This window comes from Cebus imitator, unplaced genomic scaffold, assembly GCF_001604975.1.
Source record: "Cebus imitator isolate Cc_AM_T3 unplaced genomic scaffold, Cebus_imitator-1.0 Scaffold90, whole genome shotgun sequence".
Classification (NCBI taxonomy): Eukaryota; Metazoa; Chordata; class Mammalia; order Primates; family Cebidae; genus Cebus; species Cebus imitator.
This window is the reverse complement of record NW_016107405.1, coordinates 1,094,993-1,117,156: the sequence shown is the minus strand read 5'-3', so window position 1 is coordinate 1,117,156 and position 22,164 is coordinate 1,094,993. Positions and strand designations below refer to the sequence as shown.

Genomic DNA, 22,164 nt, shown 5'->3' with positions numbered 1-22,164 from the left:
AATGAGATTGACATTTGAATCTGTAGAATGAATAAAGCAGATTGCCCTCTCTATTGTGGGTGAGTAGCATTCAGTCTTTTGAGGCCTTCCCTCCAGCTGGGATCTACACCATCTGGTTCTTAGGCCTTTGAACTTAGACTACAATTTATAAAATGGTCCTCAGGCTTTACAGCTTATACATAGCAGATTATGGGATATTTCAGTCCGTATAATCACATGAGCCAATTAGGTATCTGTTTATACCAAGATATCTATCTGTCTATCTATCTATCTATCTAAATACAGATACAGTAAATTCATCCTATTGGTTTTTTCCCTCTGAATATATGAGTAGTTTACACACTATAATTACAGTATTAGAGTATTCTGAATTTATGTACATAGCTTTACCAGTGAGTTTTATATTATACTTTCAGATAATTTCTTATTGTGTGTTAGCATCTTTTTCTTTCAAGTTGAAAAATTCTCTTTAGCATTTCTGTTAAGGTAGATCTGGATATACAATACTTTATCTTTTGTTTGTCTACATATTTCTCCTTTGTGTTTGAAGAATAGCTTTGCTGAGTACAGTATTCTCAGTTGAAAGTTGTTTCCTTTTTTTTTCCCTTCAGCACATTAAATATATAATCTCATTCCCTCTTTGCCTATAAGGCTTCCACTGAGAAGTGTGCTGCCAGATGTATTGGATCTCCTTCAAATGCTATCTGTTTCTTTTCTCTTACATGCTTTTAGGATCCTTTCTTTGTCCTTAACCTGTGAGATTTTGATTTTATGCCTTGAAAGTAGTCTTATTTGGGTTGAGTCTGCTTGGTTTTCTTTGATCATATCACTGCATATTTATATCTTTCTCTAGGTTTGGAAAAGCATTGTTATTTCTTTGAGTAAACTTTCTACCCCAATCTGTTTCTATACTTCCTTGTTAAGGCCAGTAACTCTTAGATTTGCCCTTTTGAGGCTATTTTCCAGACCTTGAAAGCATACTTTATTCTTTTTTACTCCTTTTTTCTTTTTCTCCCCTGATTCTATGTTTTGAAATAGCCTGTCTTTGAGCCCACTAATTCTTTCTTCTGTTTGATGAATTCTGTTTAGAGAGTAATACATATTTAGTTCATTAATTGAATATTTCAGCTCCAAGATTTCTGTTGGATTCTTTAAATTGTTTTAATTTCCTTGTTGAATTTCCCGAGAGATTTGTGAACTCCTTTTCTGTTTTTTTGAAATTCATTGAGATTCCTCAAAAAGCTATTTGGAATTCCCTGAGAAGTCATATATCTTTACTGTTCTAGGATTGGTCATTGGTGCCTCATTTAGTCTGTTTAGTGAGGTCATATTTTCCTGACTGTTCTTGATGCTTGTGTATGTTTTTCAGTGTCTGGGCATAGAAGAGTTAGATATTTATTCCAGTCTTTGTAGTCTGGCCTTGTTAGTATCCATCCTTTTTCAGAGGGCATTCTAAGCATTCAGAGTTACAGTATTACATAAACGCGTAATCACTGTATCCATTTCAGCACTAGAGGGCACTCTAAGCCCAGGTACACTGCAACTTCTGCAGATTCCTAAATACCCAGTCCTAATGGACTTGAGGAAGATAAGGAAGAAATTCCTGGGTTCTTTGGCAATGTCCCTCTTCTTCCCCCAAGTGGAATGAGTCTCTCTTAATGCTGAGCTGGCCAGAGTTGGGGAAGGAGTGACCGAGACACTTTTGTGGCCACCACAGCTGGCCTCTTGCTGGGTCATATTTGAACTGCCATTGATGTTTACTGAAGGCCCAAGGCCACTTTAGTCAGCAGGTGATGAATCCTGGAGGGACTTGGGTCTGTCCCCCCAGGGCAGAGGATTCCCTTCTGTTCCAGGGTCGATCTATAAGTGCCATTTGGGAACAAGAGCCTGGAATCAGGGGCTTTAGGATTCTATCTGGTGCTTTGTTTTACTGTGGCTGGGCTGGTGCCTGGTTGCAAGGCAAAGTCTCCTGTACTTTTCCTCTCCTTCCCCAAGGTGGAAGAAGTGTCTATACTGTACTGCCTAGAATTGGGGGAGGGGTGATGCAGGCACTCCCATGGCCACCACAGCCAGTTGACACAATTGATTGAAGTGCCCCGAGCCCACAGCCTCTGAAACCAGCACAGCATTGGGACTCACCCAAGGACTACAGTTGCTATGGTCTGGCTGCTACTGAAATTTGTTGAGACCCCCAAGGCCGCTTTATTCGGCCAGTAGTGAAGCAGACTAGGACTCAGATTTCTCCCACCAGCGCAGCAGACATCTGTCTGGTTCAAAGTCTAAATGCCCCTTGTGGGCACCAGTAGAATTCTCTCCAGTGCTGTGTTCCACTGTGACAGGGCAACATGGAGTTTCAGTGCAAAGTCCCATAGTTATTTCACTCTCCCTCCCTAAAGCACAAAGATTATCTCTCTGGGCTTTGCTGCCTCATCTTGAGAGAGGGATGGCATAGACAGTTCAAGACTGTCGGTACCGTCTTCAATGCATCCTTTCTTGGTCGGCTAAAACCAGTTACTGTGATCACTTAAATGATTTAGTTCTTATGAAGGTGCTTTTTTGCATGGTTACTCAGTTTGATATTCTTGCAGGTCTAGGGGGTGATTGCTGGAAAATTCTGTTTGGCTATCCTTTCATACATTTCTGTCTCTTATGCAGTCCTTTTCTGACTCTGTACTTTGGGTGGCCTCCAAAGCCAACTCACTCTCAGATTTTTATTTTTTCAATAACAGGTAAAATGAAGTGTTTTTTTTTTTTATTTCCTTGTTATGCCATAGGTATGAATGGTAAGTGTTTTTATTTGCTCTCTTTAATGATCTGTATGGTTTTTTGAGGGTATATGGGGAGATTGGAATTTAGATGGTTTTCATTATTCTATGAAAACCTAGAATTTTAGCCCTTCAAGTATTTTACTGCCAAATATCTTAGTAGCTGTTAGGTTCCACCACATAAAATTGCAATTTTCGTATCTCAAGAACTTTTGAATATCACCAGTTTTATGTGGTTCTACCTGATAGAAAGGTAAGCAAGCTTTTTAATATAATTTCAAGTTGATAAAATCTACACTTTTATCTAAAATGTAAAAGATTGTTTAGCCAAAATTTTATCTAATATGTAAGACTACATTTTATCTAAAATCTACATTTTTATCTAAAATCTAAAAATGTAGATTTTATCAACTTTATTGAGGTATAATTTATATACAATAAAAGCATCCATCTAGTGTACAGTTTAGCGGGTATTTACTATTGTTTACACTTATGTAACCACCACCACTATCAAGATATAGAACATTTTTCTCCAGAAAGCTCCCTTGTACCCCTTTGCACTCATCCCACATCCTACCCCAGGCAGCCTCTAAACTGATCTCTGTCATTAGATTTGATTTGCAAAGACCGCATTTGAAAATTGACCTGTGGATCTTGCATGTTGAAGCTTGCATACTGGTGTCATGTGGCTGTCGTTCCTCTCTATATGTGCACTAGGCTCAGGGCTTTTCCATTTGTGAATAGGTCCGCTCATCCTCTGCCTAGTACTTTAAACTTCCTGTGCCTTGAACGGAGGTACATCTCTGAAGGCTCATTCTGCTTTTCTCTTTCATGTCTTCGCTTATTCTGTCCTTTCTGCGTAGAAAGTTTCCACTCAACTTTCTTACTTCCCTGATTTATTCCTACTTACCTTTCTAAAATCATTTTATATTGCTGATTTTAGATTGGGTTAGGTACTTTATAGAAATAACTATCTTTATCTGTTTATCGTGTTTTTTATTCTTATGTATAATAATTTTTTGTGTCCTTTACTGAGGTAACAGTAGCTTCTCGAGGGTAACAACGATGCCTTCTGGAATTTGTTTTGCCATCATTATGTACCTCCCCACATGATGTGTACTTAATAAATGTTTAATTCATGCTGAATAAGTTTCAACTTCTGCATATAGAGTTAAAACTAAATGTACATAGTATAAGTTAAAGAAGTCTTACATAATAGGAACTAAAAAAACTGAAGTTGAACTAATGGGATCCTATAAGTGTGAAGGAGAAATGGGCGTAGTTCCCTTAGACCATAGTTGTGCTTCCTGAAACCAGTTTTGCATGAATTCTTTGCTCTTCAGTTCTCTTGCTATATATTTTTGGAACTTTACCAAGCAGTGTCTGTGGAGAAAGATAATATAGCTTTGTGTAAAGTGTGAGCTATATATAGTAAATTAGGTGCTTCATTTTAAAACTTCAGAAAGGAAAATATTTGACAGATTTCATTCTCCTTGAGTTTAAATAGCTTTGGTAAGCGTATCAGCTAATTATTTGTGTGTATCTCCTGTCAAGTTGTTTTTTTCTTCAAGTTTACTGGTGTTAATAAATGTTTGAATCGATTCTGTGGTGCATTTTTATTTTGTTACATATGCACATATGGTGTTCTGTATTCACTATTACATGACATATGTCATAAATACTGAGAAAATTGTTTAGATGTATTTGCTTGTCATCAGTTTTTTATTCTGGTTAGCAACCTGATGTAGGCTTAACTATATGGACTTAAAATGATATGTTTTGAAGAATCTGCATTCCAATTGTGTAAGAATTGGGACAAATGGAAATAGTCCCCTAATGGACAGGAATAATTTCCAAGTGTTAAGAAAAGCAGCATTATGTTCAAACTTCTGTTCCCTTTGAACTTATGTCTTCATGATATACCATTTTACCTGCACTAGATTCGTATGCTGTCTTCTCAGAGCAAATAAGAAAAATGATCTCTTAATATATTTACAACCTAACTTTGTTATCATAAACCAAGAGGGACCTGAAGAACAACTGTTGGGTTATCTGTCTACTACTAGCAAAGCCAGTTTGAAATGAGCTGTGACTACTATTCCTTCTGGATGTTATCACTACATAGTGGACTTATCTAACCTTTGCTGGAGAAAATTTTAGTCAAGAATGAAGCTCAGTAAAATATATACAAGCACATCTGTAACCCTCAAAAACGTGTTTTTTATTTACTAAACAAAATTTGTAATTAGTCCTCATTGTATAGTAATTTTTTTTTTATTATTACTATACTTTAAGTCCTGGGGTACATGTGCAGAACGTGCAGGTTTGTTACACAGGTACATGTGCCATGGTGGTTTGCTGCATCCATCACCCTGTCATCTACCTTAGGTATTTCTCCTAATGCTGTCTCTCCCCTAGTCCTCCACCCCTGACAGGCCCCAGTGTTTGATGCTCCCCTCCCTGTATCCATGTGTTCTCATTATTCAACTCCCACTTAAGAGTAAGAACATTTTGTGTTGGGTTTTCTGTTCTTGTGTTAGTTTGCTGAGAATGATGGTTTCCAGCTTCATCCATGTCCCTGCAAAGGACAAGAACTCATCCTTTTTTTATTGCTGCATAGTATTCCATAGTGTATATGTGCCACATTTTCTTTATGCAGTCTATCATTGATGGGCATTTGGGTTGGTTCCAAGTGTTCACTATTGTAAACAGTGCTGCAGTAAACATACGTGTGCATGTGTCTTTATACTAGAACGCTTTGTACTCTTTTGGGTATATACTCAGTAATGAGTTTGCTGGGTCAAATGGTATTTCTAGTTCTAGATCCTTGAGGAATCACCACACTATCTTCCACAATGGTTGAACTAATTTAGACTCCCACCAACAGTGTAAAAGTATTCCTATTTCTCCACATCCTCTCCAGCATCTGTTGTCTCCTTACTTTTTAATGATCGCCATTGTAACTGGTGTGAGATGGTATATCACTGTGGTTTTGATTTGCACTTCTCTAATGACCAGTGATGATGAGCTTTTTTTCATGTGTTTGTTGGCTGCATAAATGTCTCCTTTTGAGAAGTGTCTTTTTGTATGCTTTGCCACTTTTTGATGGGGTTGTTTGGTTTTCTCTTGTAAATTTGTTTACGTTCTTTGTAGATTCTGGATATTAGCCATTTGTCATATGGATAGATTACAAAGATTTACTCCCATTCTGTGGGCTGCCTGTTCACTCTGATGATAGTTTCTTTGGCTGTGCAGAAGCTCTTTAATTAGATCCCATTTGCCTATTTTGGCTTTTATTGCCATTGCTTTTGGTATTTTAGTCATGAAGTCTTTGCCCATGCCTATATCCTAAATGGTATTGCCTAGGTTATCTTCTAGGGTTTTTATGGTTTTAGGTCTCACATTTAAGTCTTTCATCCATCTTGAGTTAATATTTGTATAAGGTGTAAGGAAGGGGTCCAGTTTCAGCTTTCTGCATATGGCTAGGCAGTTTTCCCAGCATCATTTCTTAAATAGGGAATCCTTTCCCCATTGCCTGTTTTTGTCAGGTTTGTCAAAGACCAGATGGTTGTAGATGTGTGCCATTATTTCTGAGGCCTCTGTTCTCTTTCATTGGTCTTTATATTCGTTTTGGTACCAATACCATGCTGTTTTGTCAGTAAGCCTTGTAGTATACTTTGAGGTCAGGTAGTGTGATGCCTCCAGCTTTGTTCTTTTTGATGTGCTGCTGGATTCCTTCCATTTGCCAGTATTTTATTGAAGATTTTTGAATTGATGTTCATCAGGGATGTTGACCTGAAATTTCCTTTTTTAGCTGTGTCTCTGCCAGGTTTTGGTATCAGGATATACTGGCCTCATAAAATGAGTTAGGGAGGATTCCCTCTTTTTCTGTTGTTTGGAATACTTTCAGAAGGAATGGTACCACCTCCTCTTTGTACCTCTGGTAGAATTCGGCTGTGAAACCATCTAGTCCTGGACTTTTTTTGGTTGGTAGGCTATTAATTGCAGCCTCAATTTCAGAACTTGTTATTGGTCTATTTGGGGATTCGACTTCTTCCTGCTCTGGTCTTGGAAGGGTGTAAGTGTCCAGGAATATATCCAATTCTTCTGGGTTTTCTGGTTTATTTATGTAGAGGTGTTATAGTGTTCTCTGATGGTAGTTTGTATTTCTGTGGGATCAGTGGTGATATCCCCTTTATCATTTTTTATTGCCTCTATTTGATTCTTTTTTCTTTTTTATTAGTCTGGCTAGCAGTCTGTCTAGTTTGGTGACCTTTTCAAACAACCAGCTCCTGGAGTCATTGATTTTTTTTAACGTTTTTTTTTTGTTGTTGTTGTTGTTTTGTCTCTGTCTCCTTCAGCTCTGCTCTAATATTGTTGATTCTTGTCTTCTACTAGCTTTTGAATTTGTTTGATCTTGCTTCTCTAGTTTTTTCAATTGTGACGTTAGAGTGTCCATTTTAGTTCTTTCCTGCTTTCTCTTGTGGGCATTTAATGCCATAAATTTCCCACTACACACTGCTTTAAATGTGTCCCAGAGATTCTGGTACCTTGTGTCTTCATTCTCATTGGTTTCAAAGAACATCTTTATTTCTGCCTTCACTTCATTATTTATCCAGTAGTCATTTAGGAGCAGATGTTCAGTTTCCATATAGCTCTACAGTTTTGAGTGACTTTCTTAATCCTGAGTTCCGGTTTGATTGTAGTGTGGTCTGGGAGACTGTTTGTTATGATTTCCATTCTTTTGCATTTGCTGAGGAGTGTTTCACTTCCAATTATGTGGTCAATTTTAGAATAAGTACGATGTGGTGCTGAGAATATTGTATTTTCTGTTGATTTGGAGTGGAGAGTTCCGTAGATGTCTGTTAGGTCCACTTGGTCCATAGCTGAGTTCAAGTCCTGGATATCCTTGTTAATTTTTTTGTCTTGTTGATCTAATATTGACAGTGGGGTGTTAAAGTCTCCCACTATTATTGCGTGGGAGTCTTTAAGTCTCTTCATGGGTCTCTAAGAACTTGCTTTATGAATCTGGGTACTCCTGTATTGGGCGCATATATATTTAGGATAGTTAGCTCTTGTTGCATTGAACCCTTTACCATTATGTAATGCCCTTCTTTGTCTCTTTTGATGTTTGTTGGTTTAACGTCTGTTTTATCAGAGACTAAGATTGCAACCCCTGCTTTATTTTGCTTTCCATTTTCTTGGTAAATCTTCCTCCATCCCTTTATTTTGAGCCCATGTGTGTCTTTGCATGTGAGATGGGTCTCCTGGATATAGCACACTGATGGGTCTTGACTCTTTATCTAATTTGCCAGTCTGTGTGTTTTAATAGGGGCATTTAGTCCATTTACATTTAAGGTTAATATTGTTATGTGTGAATTGATCCTGCCATTATGATGCTAGCTGGTTATTTTGCCCATTAGTTGATGCAGTTGCTTCATAGCATCAATGGTCTTTACAATTTGTATGGTTTTGCAGTGGCTGGTACCAGTCATTTATTTCCATGTTTAGTGCTTCCTTCAGGAGTTCTTGTAAGGCAGGCCTGGTGGTCACAAAATCTCTCAGCATTTGCTTATCCATAAAGGATTTTCTTTCTCCTTCATTTATTAAGTTTAGTTTGGCTGGATATGAAATTCTGGGCTGAATATTCTTTTCTTTAAGAATGTTGCATATTGTCCCCACTCTATTCTGGCTTCTAGGATTTCTGCCGAGAGATTCACTCTTAGTCTGATGGGCTTCCCTTTGTGGTTAACCCAACCTTTCTCTCTGGCTGCCCTTAGCATTTTTTCCTTCATTTCAGGCTTGATGAATCTGATATGTCCTGGTGTTGCTCTTTTCGAGGAGTATCTCTATGGTATTCTCTATATTTCCTGAATTTGAATGTTGGCCTACCTTGCTAGGTTTGGGAAGTTCTCCTGGATAATATCCTGAAGAGTGTTTTCCAGCTTGGTTTCTTTCTCTCTGTTGCTTTCAGGTACACCGATCAAACGTAGATTTGGTTTTTCACATAATCCCATATTTTTTTGGAGGCCTTGTTCATTTATTTTCACTGTTTTTTCTCTAATATTGTCTTCTCACTTTATTTCATTGAGTTGATCTTCAATCTCTGATATCCTTTCTTCTCCTTGATTAATTTGGCTATTGAAACTTGTATATTCTTCATGAAGTTCTTATGCTGTGTTTTTCAACTCCATCAGGTTGTTTATGTTCTTCTCTAAACTGGTTATCCTAGTTAGCAATTCATCTAACCTTTTTTCAAAGTTCTTAGCTTCCTTGCTTGCATTGGGTTAGAACATGCTCCTTTAGCTCAGAGGAGTTTGTTATTACCCGCGTTTTGAGTCCTGCTTCTGTCATTTTGTCAAACTCATTCTCTGTCCATTTTTGTTCCCATGCTGTCAAGGAGTTTTGATCCCTTGGAGGAGTAGAGGCATTCTGGTTTTGGGAATTTTCAGCCTTTTTGCACTGATTTCTCCCCATCTTCTTGGATTTATCTACCTTTGGTCTCTGAATGGACATCCTTTTTTGTTGATGTTGAAACTATTTCATTCTGTTTGTTAATTTTCCTTCCAACAGTTAGGCCTCTCTGCTGCAGGTCTGCTGGAGTTTGCTGGATGTCCACTCCATACCCTGGTTGCCTGGGTGTCATGGGCAGAGGCTGCAGAACAGCAAATATTGCTGCCTGTTTCTTCCTCTAGTAGCTTCATCCCAGAGGGTTACCCACCAGATGCCAGCCAGAGGTCTCCTGTATGAGGTGTCTGTCGGCCCGTACTGGGAGATGCCTCCCAATCAGGATACACAGGTGTCAGGGATCCACTTGAGGCAGTCTGTCCCTTATCAAAGTTCAAGCAGTGTTCTGGGAGATCTGCTGCTCTCTTCAGAGCTGCCAGGCAGGGACATTTAAGTCTGCTGAAGCTGTGCCCACAACTGCCCCTTTTCCCAGGTGCTCTGTCCCAGGAAGGTGGGGACTTTATTTGTAAGACCCTGATGGGCTGCTGCCTTTTTTCAGAGATGTTTTGCCCAGCAAGGTGGGTATCTAGTGAGTCAGTCTGCCTGCAGCAGCCTTGCTGAGCTGTGTTAGGTTCCTCCCAGTTCGAACTTCCATGGGTTTGTTTTCATGGTGAAGTTAAAACCACCTACTCTAGCCTCAGCAATGGCAAACACCCCTCCCTCAAATAAGCTCATATGTCCCAGGTAGCGCTCAGACTGCTGTGCTGGCTGTGAGAATTTCAAGCCAGTGGATCTTAGCTTGCTGGCCTCTGTGGGGGTAGGTCCCACCAAGTCAGAACACTTGGCTCCCTGGTTTCAGCCCCCTTTCCAAGAGAGTGGACATTTCTGTCTCTCTGGCATTCCAGGCACCACTGGGGTATGAAAAAAAAAAAAATGCTCCAACTAGCTCGATGTCTCCTTAAGCAGCCACCCAATTTTGTGCTGGAAACCCAGGGTCCTGGTGGTGGTGTTAGGTACTACAGGGAATCATCTGGTCTGCAGGTTGCAAAGACCATGGGAAAATCACAGTATCTGGACTGGAGTGCAAGGTGCAGACCCTAATGGCCACCCTTGGCTAGGAGAGGGAGCTCCCTGACCCCTTGCTCTTCCTGGGTGAGGTGATACCCCATCCTGCATCACCTCAGTTGAACCAGGTACCTCAGTTGGAAATGCAGAAATCACCCGCCTTCTGTGTTGAACTTGCTGGGAGCTGCACAACAGAGCGGTTCCTATCCAGCCATCTTGTCAGCAATCTGTATAGGAATGTTTTTTTTAATTTGAAAGAGCTACAAGGTGCTGAAACTTACCTCAGTTTGACATTTTCAAAGTAGAAATCTTTATTTTGAAAGTTTCCCAACTTGATTTGTAAAAACCAATTATTTCTATCTTATTTTATAGTCATACACACTATGTTAAAATACAACTTTATTTTTACTTGTAGTGTATGCAGAGAATATTTCCAGAATGGTGGGAAGAGAAAAGCACTTGAGAAAGATGAAAAAAGAGCTGTACTTGCCACTAAGACCACTCCAGCCTTAAATATGCGTGAGTCTTCTAAACTTGAAGGTCATTTAACCAACCTCAGCTTTACAAACCCTGAATTTATAACTGAGTAAGTATACTTTTTCTACTTTGATTATCCTAGATAGCTGTTTTAATGTAAAATAATGCAGTGGTTCATTATAAGCAGTGAGCAGTTTATTTGCTCCTCCAGTAGTAACATGATAGGCTGAGAAATGCAGATATGTAATATTATTAGATTAAAAACTAGCATAAAATTGTGAGAGCTATCTGGAAAACTAGTAGTTCTGTAGCATGTGTTGTTCTTACTGAAAATGAGAAAGAATAGTTAGTTAAATGTGATTATAATATATTTACACATTGTTATACAATTATATAATATATATTGCATATATGTTATGGTTATGTCATATGTGTATATATAACATGTAAAATAATTGATGTATAGTTATAATGTATGATGTAATATATAATTATATAACAATATGTAATCCTTATATAATTATCAAAACAAAACAGGAAAATCCAATTAAACTGTTTAAAGTGGCTATCCACTAAGAATTTACAAATAAGAAAAAATAATTCATAATTAATATGAATTTTTTATCCATATTCAAAAATGTAAAATTATTTGTAATATTGATTATGAGCCAATTAATATGAATTATTTTATTAATAGAGCCAATCGCCATTATTTTATTGTTGATAAGAAAATCTGCCTGCTAGTAAGATTATATGCACAGACACAAGTTTTATAAGTACATGAATATTATAATGCAATTAATTATTAGTACAGGCATATCTCATTTATTGTGCTTCACTTTATTGTACTTGGCAGATACTACATTTTTTTACAAATTGAAGGTTTGTGGCAACCCTTAGTCAAGCAAGTCTTGTTGGCACCATTTTCCCAATAGCATGTACTCATTTTGTGGCTCTGTGATATGGTTTGGCTGTGTCCCCACCCAGATCTCATCTTGTGTTGTAGCTCAGATTATTCCCATGTGTTGTGAGAGGGACCTAGTAGGAAATAATTGAACCATAGGGGCAGTTTTCCCTATACTGTTCTCATGGTAGTAAGTCTCACAAGAGCTGATGGTTTTATAAAGGTGTTATAAAACCAGGCCTTTTGCTTGGCTCTCATTCTCTCTTGCCTGCCACCATGTAAGACATGCTTTTGCCTTCCACCATGATTGTGAGGCCTCCCCAGCAACATGGAGCTGTGAGTCCATTAAACCTCTTTATCTTTATAAATTACCCATGCTCAGGGATGTCTTTATCAACAGCCATACAAATGCACTAACACACACTGTCACATTTTGGTAGTTCTCACAATATTTCAAACTTATTCATTATTATGATGTCTGTTTTGGTGATCTGTGATGAGTGATCTTTGATGTTACTATTAAGATTGTTTAGGAACACCATATAAGACAATGAACTTATTCTGTTCTAACTGCTCCACAGACCCACTGTTCCCCAGTCTGTCTCCCCATTCCCCCTTTTCCTCCTCTCCTCTCCTTCCTCCTCTCTCTCCTCCTCCCCTCTCTCCCCCCTCCCCAATCCTCCCTCTGTCTTTCACCTCACCCCCGCAGCCTCTCTATTCCATAAGATACTAGGGAAATTTGGCCAGTTAATAAACCTACGATGGCCTTTAAGTATTTGAGTAAAAAGAATCATATGTCTCTGACTCTAAATCAAAAGCTACACGTGATTAAACTTAGTGAGGAAGGCATGTCAAAAGCTGCTATAGGCTGAAAGCTAGGCCTCTTCTGCCAAAGAGTTAATGAAGTTATGAATTCAAAGGAAAAGTTATTTTTAAAAATTAGAAGTGCTATTCCAGTGAACACAGAAATGAGAAGAAAGTAAAACAGCTTTATTGTTGATGTGCAGAAAGTTCAAGTGGTCTGGATACAAGATCAAACCAACCACGGCATTCCCTTAAACCAATACCTTACCCAGAGCAAGGGCCTAGCTCCCTTCAATTCTTTGAAGGCTGAGAGAGGTAAGGAAGCTTCAGAAGAAAGTTTGAAGCTAGTAGAGGTTGGTTCATGAGCTCTACAAAAGAAGCCGTCTCCATGACATAAAGTGTAAGGTGAAGCAGCAAGTGATGATTTAGAAGCTGCAGCAAGTTATCCAGAAGATCTACCAAAGACCATTCTTGAAGGTGGCTACAGTAAACAACTGATTTTTAATGTAGATTTTAAGAGCTTTCTATTGGGAGAAGAAGATGCTTTTCAGGACTTTCTTGGCTAGAGAGCAGAAGACAATACTTGGCTTGAGAGCTTCAAAGGCAGCCTCTCTTCTTAGAGGCCAATGCAGCTGGTGACTTTATGTTGAAGCCAGTGTTCATTTACCACTTTAAAAATCCTAGGGCCCTTAAGAATTATGCTGAATCTACTCTGCCTGTGCTCTGTAAATGGAACAGCAAAGCCTAGATGACAGCACATCTGCTTAAGGAATAGTTTACTGAATATTTAAAGCCTACTGTTGAGACCTGCTGCTCAGAAAAAAAGATTCCTTTCAAAATATTACTGCTCTTTGATAATGTACCTGGTCACCCAAGAGCTTTGATAGAGTTGTACAAGGAGGTGAATGTTGTTTTCATGCCTGCTAATACAGCATCCACTCTGCAGCCTATGGGTCAAGGAGTAATTTAGACTTTCAGGTCATATTTTTTTTTCTTTTCGGAGACAGGGGTCTCACTCTGTTGCTTAGGCTGTAGTGGGGTGGCGTGATCACAGCTCACAGCAGTGTCAACTTCCTGGGCTCAGGTGACCCTCCCACAATCTTTCCACCTCAGCCTCCCCACTAGCTGGCACCACAAGCATGCACCACCATGCCCAGCTAACCTTTTTTATTTTTTGTTAAGATAGAATCTCCGTATGTTGCCCAGTCAGGTCTCAAATTTCTGGGCTCAAGCAGTCCTCCCACCTTAGGCTCCCGAAGTGCTAGGATTACAGGCATGAGTCATTTAGCCTGGCTCAAGTCATGTTATTTAAGAAATACATTTTGTAAGACTGTAGCTGTCATAGCAGTTTCTCCGTTGGATCCAAGCAAAGTCCATTAAAACCTTCTGGAAAGGAATCACCATTCTAGATGTCATGAAGAACATTTGTGATTCATGGGAGCAGGTCAGAATATTAACATGAATATGAGTTTGGAAGTTTATTCCAGGCCTTATGGATGAAATAACTGTGGTTGTGGTGGGGGAAGAAAAGTACTAGAACTAGAATTAGAAGTGGAGCCTGAAGATGGGACTGAATTACTGCAATTAAAACTTGAATGGTTGAGGAGTTGCTTCTTAGGGATGAACAAAGGAAGTGTTGTTGGTTTTTTTTTTGAGATGGAATCTACTGGTAAAGATGCTGTGAACATTGTTAGAATGATAAGGATTTAGAATACAGTACTATATAAAACTTAGTTGATAAAGCAGTGGTTAGGCTTGAGAGGATTGACTCCAATTTTAAAAGAAATTATATGAGTAATATGCTGTCAAGCAATATCAGATGCTGATGCTTCAAAGAAATCGTTCATGATAGGTAGAGCCTTATGGATGTGGCAAACTTTAGTGCTGTCTTATTTTTAGAAATCCTGATAGCATGCCAGCTTTCATTAACCCTCATGCTGATCAGTCAGCAGCTGTCAGTATCAAGGCAAAGCTTCCACCAGTAAAAAGATAACAACTTGCTGTAGGCTCAAATGATCACTAGCATTTTTAATCCATAAAGTATTTTAAAATTAAGGTACGTACATTGTATTTTTAGACAATGCTATTGTACACTTAATAACAGTGTAGTGGAACATAACGTTTATATGCACTGGAAAACAGAAAATTTGTTTAACTTGCTTTATTGCAGTAGTCTGGAACCAAAGCTGTAATATCTCCGAGATATTTCGCTGTAATATTAAAATTGTTTCTACATCCTTTTACCCTGTTGGGTTTGTGGTATCAAGCGTATTTTGTTAGCTACTTGAAAATGCTAAACTTGAATAGATTTAGAAATATTTTTGATAGACACAGAAAATAATTATGAAAGAGACTCTTACGCAGTTCCAAAACTATAGATATCAACAAGGATTACTTTTGGTTACTCTGATTTTACATCATGTTGAAAATATCTAATTGTAAGCAATTACATTTAAAAATCAAAATATATTTAATTACTTCAGTAGCTTGTGGTCCCAACTACTCGGGAGGCTAAAGCGGGAGGATCACTTGAGCCTGGGAGGTAAAGGTTGCAATGAGTAGAGATCACACTACTCACTGTACTCCAGCTGGGTGACAGAGTGAGACTCTGTCTCAAAAATATATATATATGTTAAATATACACATACATACGTATTTTATAATTGCTGCCTTAAAGTTTTTGTCTGCTGAATCCAACATTTGGGCTCACTCAGATTCAGTTTCTGTGTACTGCTTTTTTTTCCCCTGAGTATGGACTATGTTTTTCTGGGGATTTTTTGCATGTCTCCTGATTTTTTGTTGAAAAGTGTAGAAACTCTCATTATGGATTTTTTCCCCCATGAGGGTTAGTGGTAGTAGTTGTTTCTCAATAATTTGCCTAGACTTAATCTGTGGAATCCGTCTCCCTTATTAAACTTAGCTTTTTTTTTTTTTTCAGAGGTGGAGGGGTTAATTGTTTTTTATTTTTTAGGCTGATTTCCTAGGTTTTGCACCAGTACCGGCATAATTTAGTAGGCAAACAATGATAGGTCAGAGGTTGTACTCAAATATCTCAGACAGTAAGGCTTCCACCCTCTTCCAGTAAAGCCTGTCTTGATTGGGGAGTGCATTAAACATTTAGGCACTTTTCAAATCTGCCTCGCCTTTCACTTTCTTCTAGGCCCTCTTGGGTTTTCTCTGCATATTCATGTAGGCTCCCTATCAGCCATGGCTTTGTGGGGAGCTTATCTAACTCTTCTATACCCATCTCATTTCCAGGATCTTTGTTTAATTTCTGACTATTCCTCCATTCTGCAGCTCAACCCAATCATGACTGCAGCCTGGGACAAGCATAGCGGCTAACTCTCCATGCTTGTTTCTTCCAAGTTTGCTGTTTTTACTGACACTGCCCTGGGTAGGTTTTTTACCCTTTGCTCCAAATCAAGTTAGCCACCTCTTGCAGTGAAGCTATTTTTTAACAACCAGTTTTGTCCTGGCTGAAGTTTCATACCAACTAAGCAGGGGTTGGGGATGGTAAGAGCAACTCCAGGCAAATATAGGACAGATCCTTACTGGTCCTAAACTAGGTTTCAGCTGGTTTTTATGAATAAACACTTTTCGTCTTATTTGCCTTTGTTTGAGCCCTGAAGTAGTTGTTTTTGGTGATTTTGTCTACTTATATAGTTGTTTCTTGAATCATGGAGGGGTTTAACTAAGTATTGAAATGTAGCATTAAAATGATCTAGCCCTGGATGGCTTGGTTTAGATTTTCTTAATTCTAAAAACTCTGAACTCCTTACTACAGCATCAGTACACCGTTGTGTGTGTGTATTCCCATTCTTCCTGCTCTTCCCACTATTCTTACAGCCTGTATTCTGGTAACATGGATCTATTTTAAATTCCTCTAGTGTGGTACATGCTCATTCTCACTTTCTGGCAATTGCAAATAGGATACATTGCTGTATTTTATACTAGACTATATTTGAAGTGTGTTCTCTTCCAGAACTTTCTCAGAACTTCCCAAAAGAATTGGTACTCTTCGATACCAGTATTGAACCTTCTTTATAAGTCTGTTGTGGTATTTATATTGTGTTAAAAATTCACTGTTGAACATTTTTCTAATTACAAATGAAATTGAGGTATGAAAAATTTGCACATAAAACAGATATAGATGTAGATTTGGGTACATTTCTTTCTAGTTTTTTTTTACTAGGAATTGTTATTTACACAAAAGAGATTATGCTGCATGAAGTATTTTGTAAACTCCTCTTCCCCTGTCACTAGAATGCTGTCTTGCATAATACTGCATGATAAAAGTATACCACATGTGTCTAAATATAAAATGATCTGGAATACAAAATAATACTCTACTTTCCCAAAGAGAAATCTTTTTCTCTCTCAAACATACATGCCCCCACATGTCACTTTTAAATATGTAGATGAAATAAGATTCAGATATTTATTGGTTTAGTCACAGATGCTATCATATAGGAAGATATGTATTCCTTACTATCAAAATCTGTTCACCTTTTTAATTTAGATAGCAAGTTTGAATATCAAGAGTTATCTTTTTTTCAGGTTTATCTCCAAATATCTGTTCAAGTCATTTGATATCTGTGTTCAGATACCAAGGGTTCACATAGTAAAGATATACTTTTTTGCACTTACATTTTATGCAAACCAAATTTTTGTTACTGGAATCGCCTTTAAATCATCTATATCTCAAATTTTAGATATGGCACTTTTTGAATATGTGTGTAATGTGATTACCGCAAATTTTATCCTTTGCAAACTCCAATTACCCATTCCCCTAACATTAGGGGAATTTGTCTACCTCTCCTTCATTCTGTACACAGGTATTTATAATTATCACAAAATACTTATGTTGCTGACTTTTTAAAAGCATTTATATTTTATATTTTTTCAAAATATTCACCAAGTATAGAATCATATTTGGCCATGAAACACACCTTAACCAATTTTAAAATATCATTATACAAAGTATGCCTTCTCTCACACTACAATAGAATTAAACTAGAAATCAGTAGCAGAGAACTGAAGAGTCCCAAAATATTTGTAGAGCTAACATCATACCTCTAAATAGCACAAGGGTCAGATACGAAGTCTCAAAAGAATTAGAAAATATTTTTGAACTAAGTGAAAATGAAAATATATCTCATCAAACTTGTAGTATGTTCTGAAAGCAGTACTTAATATATAGCATTTACTGCACATGTTAGAAAAGAAGGTGTAACATCTTTGGAAACTAGAAAAATAAGAGCAAATTTAAGAAAAAAATTAGAAATTAATGAAATTGAAAATAGGAAAACAGTAATCAGTGAAACCAAAAGGCTTCATTTGAAAAGATCAACAAAATTGATAGACCTGTAGCCAAGCTAACCAACAAAAGAAGAGATAAGACACAAATTACTAATACCAGAAATAAAAAGACAAATTTCTAATACCAAAAATAAAAAAGGGCCTATCACTACTGATTCCATCAACATTAAAAGGATAAAAAAGACATATTATTATCAATTCTGTGACATCATATTTGATAACTTGGATGAAACAGATGAAATGGACTGGTTCCTAGAAAGATACAATGCACTAAAACTTACAAGGAGATACAGATAATATGGAAAGCCTATATGTATTACAGAAATTGAAGCAATAATTAACTGCCTTTTAAAATAGGAAGGACCAGGCCCAGATGGTTTCATTGGTGAAATCTACCAAACATTTAAAGAAGGAAGAATACCAGTTCTCTACAATCTGTTCCTGAAAACAGAATCAGAGGGAACACTTTCTAACTTATTCTCCGAGACCAGCAGAATGTAATTTAAGAAACTCAATCAGTTTTCCCACTTTTAAACCTGAATTAACATTTTCTTGTTCCTGACTGATTGTAAAAACATGATTATTAGATAATGACTAAATCTGTATTTGGGGGTTAAGTTACACTTTGGTTGCTTGTGATAGAAACAAATCTAAGGCCAGCAGGAAACTAGAGAATTTATCTAGTTGCCTGAGGATATGGCTTTTTAATATGATCTTTTAAAAAAATAATATCTTCTAAAGAAAAAATCCAATAATTGCCACTGTAAAGCTGTACTTCAATGTATAATTACCAAATTGGTGCTGAATTTCTTTGCCTCCTTGGTGGAGCCAAGTTTATCAAATGATTTTCTCATCAGGTGAGCAACCAAACTGCATTGTGTGAAGTCCTTTCGAGCCAATGTTAGTTTTCCCCCAGATGGTCTTTATTAGTCAAAGTAAAAAAAAAATTGAGAGGGCTGAGTAGCATAGAGACTTTGTAGGGCTCAAACATAAGTTGATACTCTCTTTTTTGAAGGACAGCTGGAAAGAATCTTGCTTTTTATACATTGTTCTTTCACTGGACATTTAGGTTCTTTCCTTTCTCACAGCTGTTTCATTTCACCATTAAATCTTTGTGCTTGAGTTTTCATGTCCTTGGGATGGATTCTCAGAAGTAGATTTTAAGTTGAAGAGTACCTCTTGTACATATTACTGAATTTCTTTCCAGAGAGAGAACACTAATACCATTATCTCTAGTAGTATAAATGCCCGTTTTGCCAAAACTCACTAGCATTAAGTATTTTCATTTTTTCTTTCTTTATTAACATGATGGAGTAAAATGACATCCCATTTGATATGGTTTGGCTGTGTCCCCTCCCAAATGTCATCTTGAATTGTAGTTCCCATAATCCCCCCAAGTCATGGGAGGGACCTTGTGGTAATTAAATCATGGGGGTAGGTTACCCCCCTGCTGCTGTTCTCATGATACCGAGTGAGCTTTCACAAGATATCATAGTTTTATAAGGGGCTTTTCCCCCTTTTGCTTAGCACTTCTTGCTGCCACTATGTGAGGAAAGACATGTTTGCTTCCGCTTTCACCATGATGGTAAGTTTCCTGAGGTTTTCCCAGCCACGCTGAACTGTGAGTCAATTAAACCTCTTTCCTTTGTAAGTTACCCAGTCTCAGGTATGTCTTTATTAGTAGTGTGATAATGGGCTAATACAGTAAATTGGTACCACAGAAAGTGGAGTGCTGCTATAGATACCCAAAAATGTGAGAGCGACTTTGGAACTGGGTTAACAGGCAGACACGGAACAGTTTGGAGGGCTCAGAATAACACAATAAAATGTGGGAATGCCTGGAACTTCCTAGAGACTTGGAGGGCTCAGAAGACAGGAAGATTTGGGAACTTGCTAAGGGCTTGTCGAATGCCTTTGACCAAAATGCTGGTAGTGATATGGACAATGAATTCCAGGCTGAGGTGGTCTCAGATGGAGATGGGGAACTCGTTGGGAACTAGAGTATGTCACTCATCCTATGCAAATAGACTGGCAGCATTTTGCTTCTGCCCCAGAGATCTGTGGAACTTTGAACATGAGAGAGATGATTTAAGATATCTTGTGGAAGAAATTTCTAAGCAGCAAAGTGCTCAAGAAGAAGCAGAACATAAAAGTTTGGAAAATTTGCAGCCTGATGATACAATACAAACGAAAAACCCATTTCCTGGGGAGATATTCAAGCTGGCTACAGAAATTTGCATAGGTAATGAGAAGCTGAATGTTAATCACCAAGACAATGGGGAAAATGCCTCCAGGGCATGTCAGAGACCTTCACTGCAACCCCTCTTATCACAGGCCCAGAAACCTAGGAGGAAGAAATGGTTTCATGGGCTGATCCCAGGGCCCCCCTGTCCTGTGCAGCCTCGAGACATGGTGCCCTGTGTCCCAGCTGCTTCAGCTCCAGCTGTGGCTAAAAGGGGCCAAGGTACAGCTCGGGCCATTGCTTCAGAGGGTACACATCTCAAGCCCTGATGGCTTCCACATGATGTTGAGCCTGTGGGTGCATATAAGTGTTTGAATAGAAGAATTTGAGGTTTGGGCACCTCCTCTTAGATTTCAGAGGATGTATGGAAACATCTGGATGTCCAGGCAGAAGTTTCCTTTGGAGAAAGGAACCTCATGGAGAATCTCTACTAGGGCAGTATAAAAGGGAAATGTGATCTTGGAGACTCCCCACAGAGTCCCCACTGGGACATTGCCTGGTAGAGTTGTAAGAAGAGGGCCACTATCCTCCAGATCCTAGAACAGTAGATCCACCACCAGTTTGCACTATGCACCTGGAAAAGCTGCAGACACTCAGCACCAGCCCATGAAAGCCAGGAGAAGAGAGCTGTTCCCTGCAAAGCCACAGGGGTGAAGCTGCTCAAGGCCATGGGAGCCCACTTTTTGTATCAGCATGACCTGGATGTGAGACATGGAATCCAAGGAGATCATTTTGGAACTCTGAGGTTTAATGACTTCCCTATTGAATTTTGAACATATATGGGGCCCTTAGCCCCTTTTATTGGACCATTTCTCCCATTGAGAATGGATGTATTTACCCATTGCCTCTCTAGATACCCCCATTGTATCTAGAAAGTAACTAACTTGCTTTTGATTTTACAGGCTTATAGACAGAAGGGACTTGCCTTGTCTCAGATGAGACTTTGGACTTGGACTTTTGGGTTAATGCTGGAATGAATTAAGACTTTGAGGGACTGTAGGAAGGCATGATTGTGTTTTGAAATGTGAGGACATGACATTTGGGAGGGGCTGGGGTAAAATGTTATGGTCTGACCTTGTCCCTACCCAAGTCTCATATTGAATTCTAGTTCCCATAATCCCCACGTGTTGTGAGAAGGACCCAGTGGGAGATAATTGAGTAATGGGACAATTACCTCAATGCTACTGTTTTCATGATAGTGAGTTGTCACGAGATCTGGTGGTTTTATTAAGGGGCTTATAAAACCCCTTGCTCTGCACTTCTCCTTGCTACCACCATGTGAAAAAGGGTGTCTTTGCTTCTCCTGCCATGACTGTGTTTCCTGAGGCCTCCCCAGCCATGCTAAATTGTGAGTAAATTAAACCTATTTACTTTATAAATTGACCAGTCTCAGGTATGTAATATAATACATGACGATAGGTATTGTCTAATAAAGAGGACTGAATTAGATATTAATGCTTTTTTGCTACTTCAGTTTATAACAGTTTAAATGTGATTTTTGAATATCTTTTTTAATGTTATCTGGCTTAGGAGTTTTTTTAAAGTTAGCAGTTATTTTCTTTTCGTTTCAACATTCTTTTATTTTCTTGAACTTTTTAATATTGGAGGTTATCCTAGTGAGCAAAAGATATTACGGGACTAAAGGAGGAAGTTAAATGTCTTTAACATAATGTCTTGGGATCCTTAGGGTGTCACTTTTTCAGCCAGAAACCCCTATGGCTGGTGGTGCCTTTGCCCAAGTTTTGCTCGAGCCCACTGGGCTCATTCCACCAATTCAGCTGGCAGGCTGTGCTTGGTATGTGCTACTGGCCCACATCCCATGCCAAGGGCAAGCCAAGTGCAGAGTGGCAAGGGGTGCATGAGTGAGCATGGGGCCCAGCCACTGCACACAGCCAGGCAGGCCGGCTACTGTGGCAAGGCAGGGCAGGCAGCTCCAGGCAAGCCTGCTGCAGGATCTGGACCACACGCAGCTTCCACTGTGGGCACCCACGTCTGAACATGGGAAACACAGTGGTGCCTAGAAGCATGGAGACACCAGAAACCACAGAGCCCCAAAGAGGATTTCTCAGTTTTGGCTCAGGAAACCCACAGTCTAGACTCCCCAAAGGGCCACAGCTTTTCTCGCCTTCTTGTTGCCTACA

General features: G+C 38.6%; 1 protein-coding gene across 2 annotated transcripts in view; it reads left to right on the top strand.

Moving 5' to 3' along the window:
• BMT2 (base methyltransferase of 25S rRNA 2 homolog) overlaps window positions 1-22,164 on the top strand; it is a 96,608-nt gene that overhangs the window by 30,306 nt on the left and 44,138 nt on the right. For both annotated transcript variants that reach the window (XM_017535038.2, XM_017535039.2), the window contains exon 3: window positions 10,693-10,863. In XM_017535038.2, coding sequence (XP_017390527.1) covers window positions 10,693-10,863 — 171 coding nt within the window. The remainder of the gene's footprint in view (window positions 1-10,692; window positions 10,864-22,164) is intronic.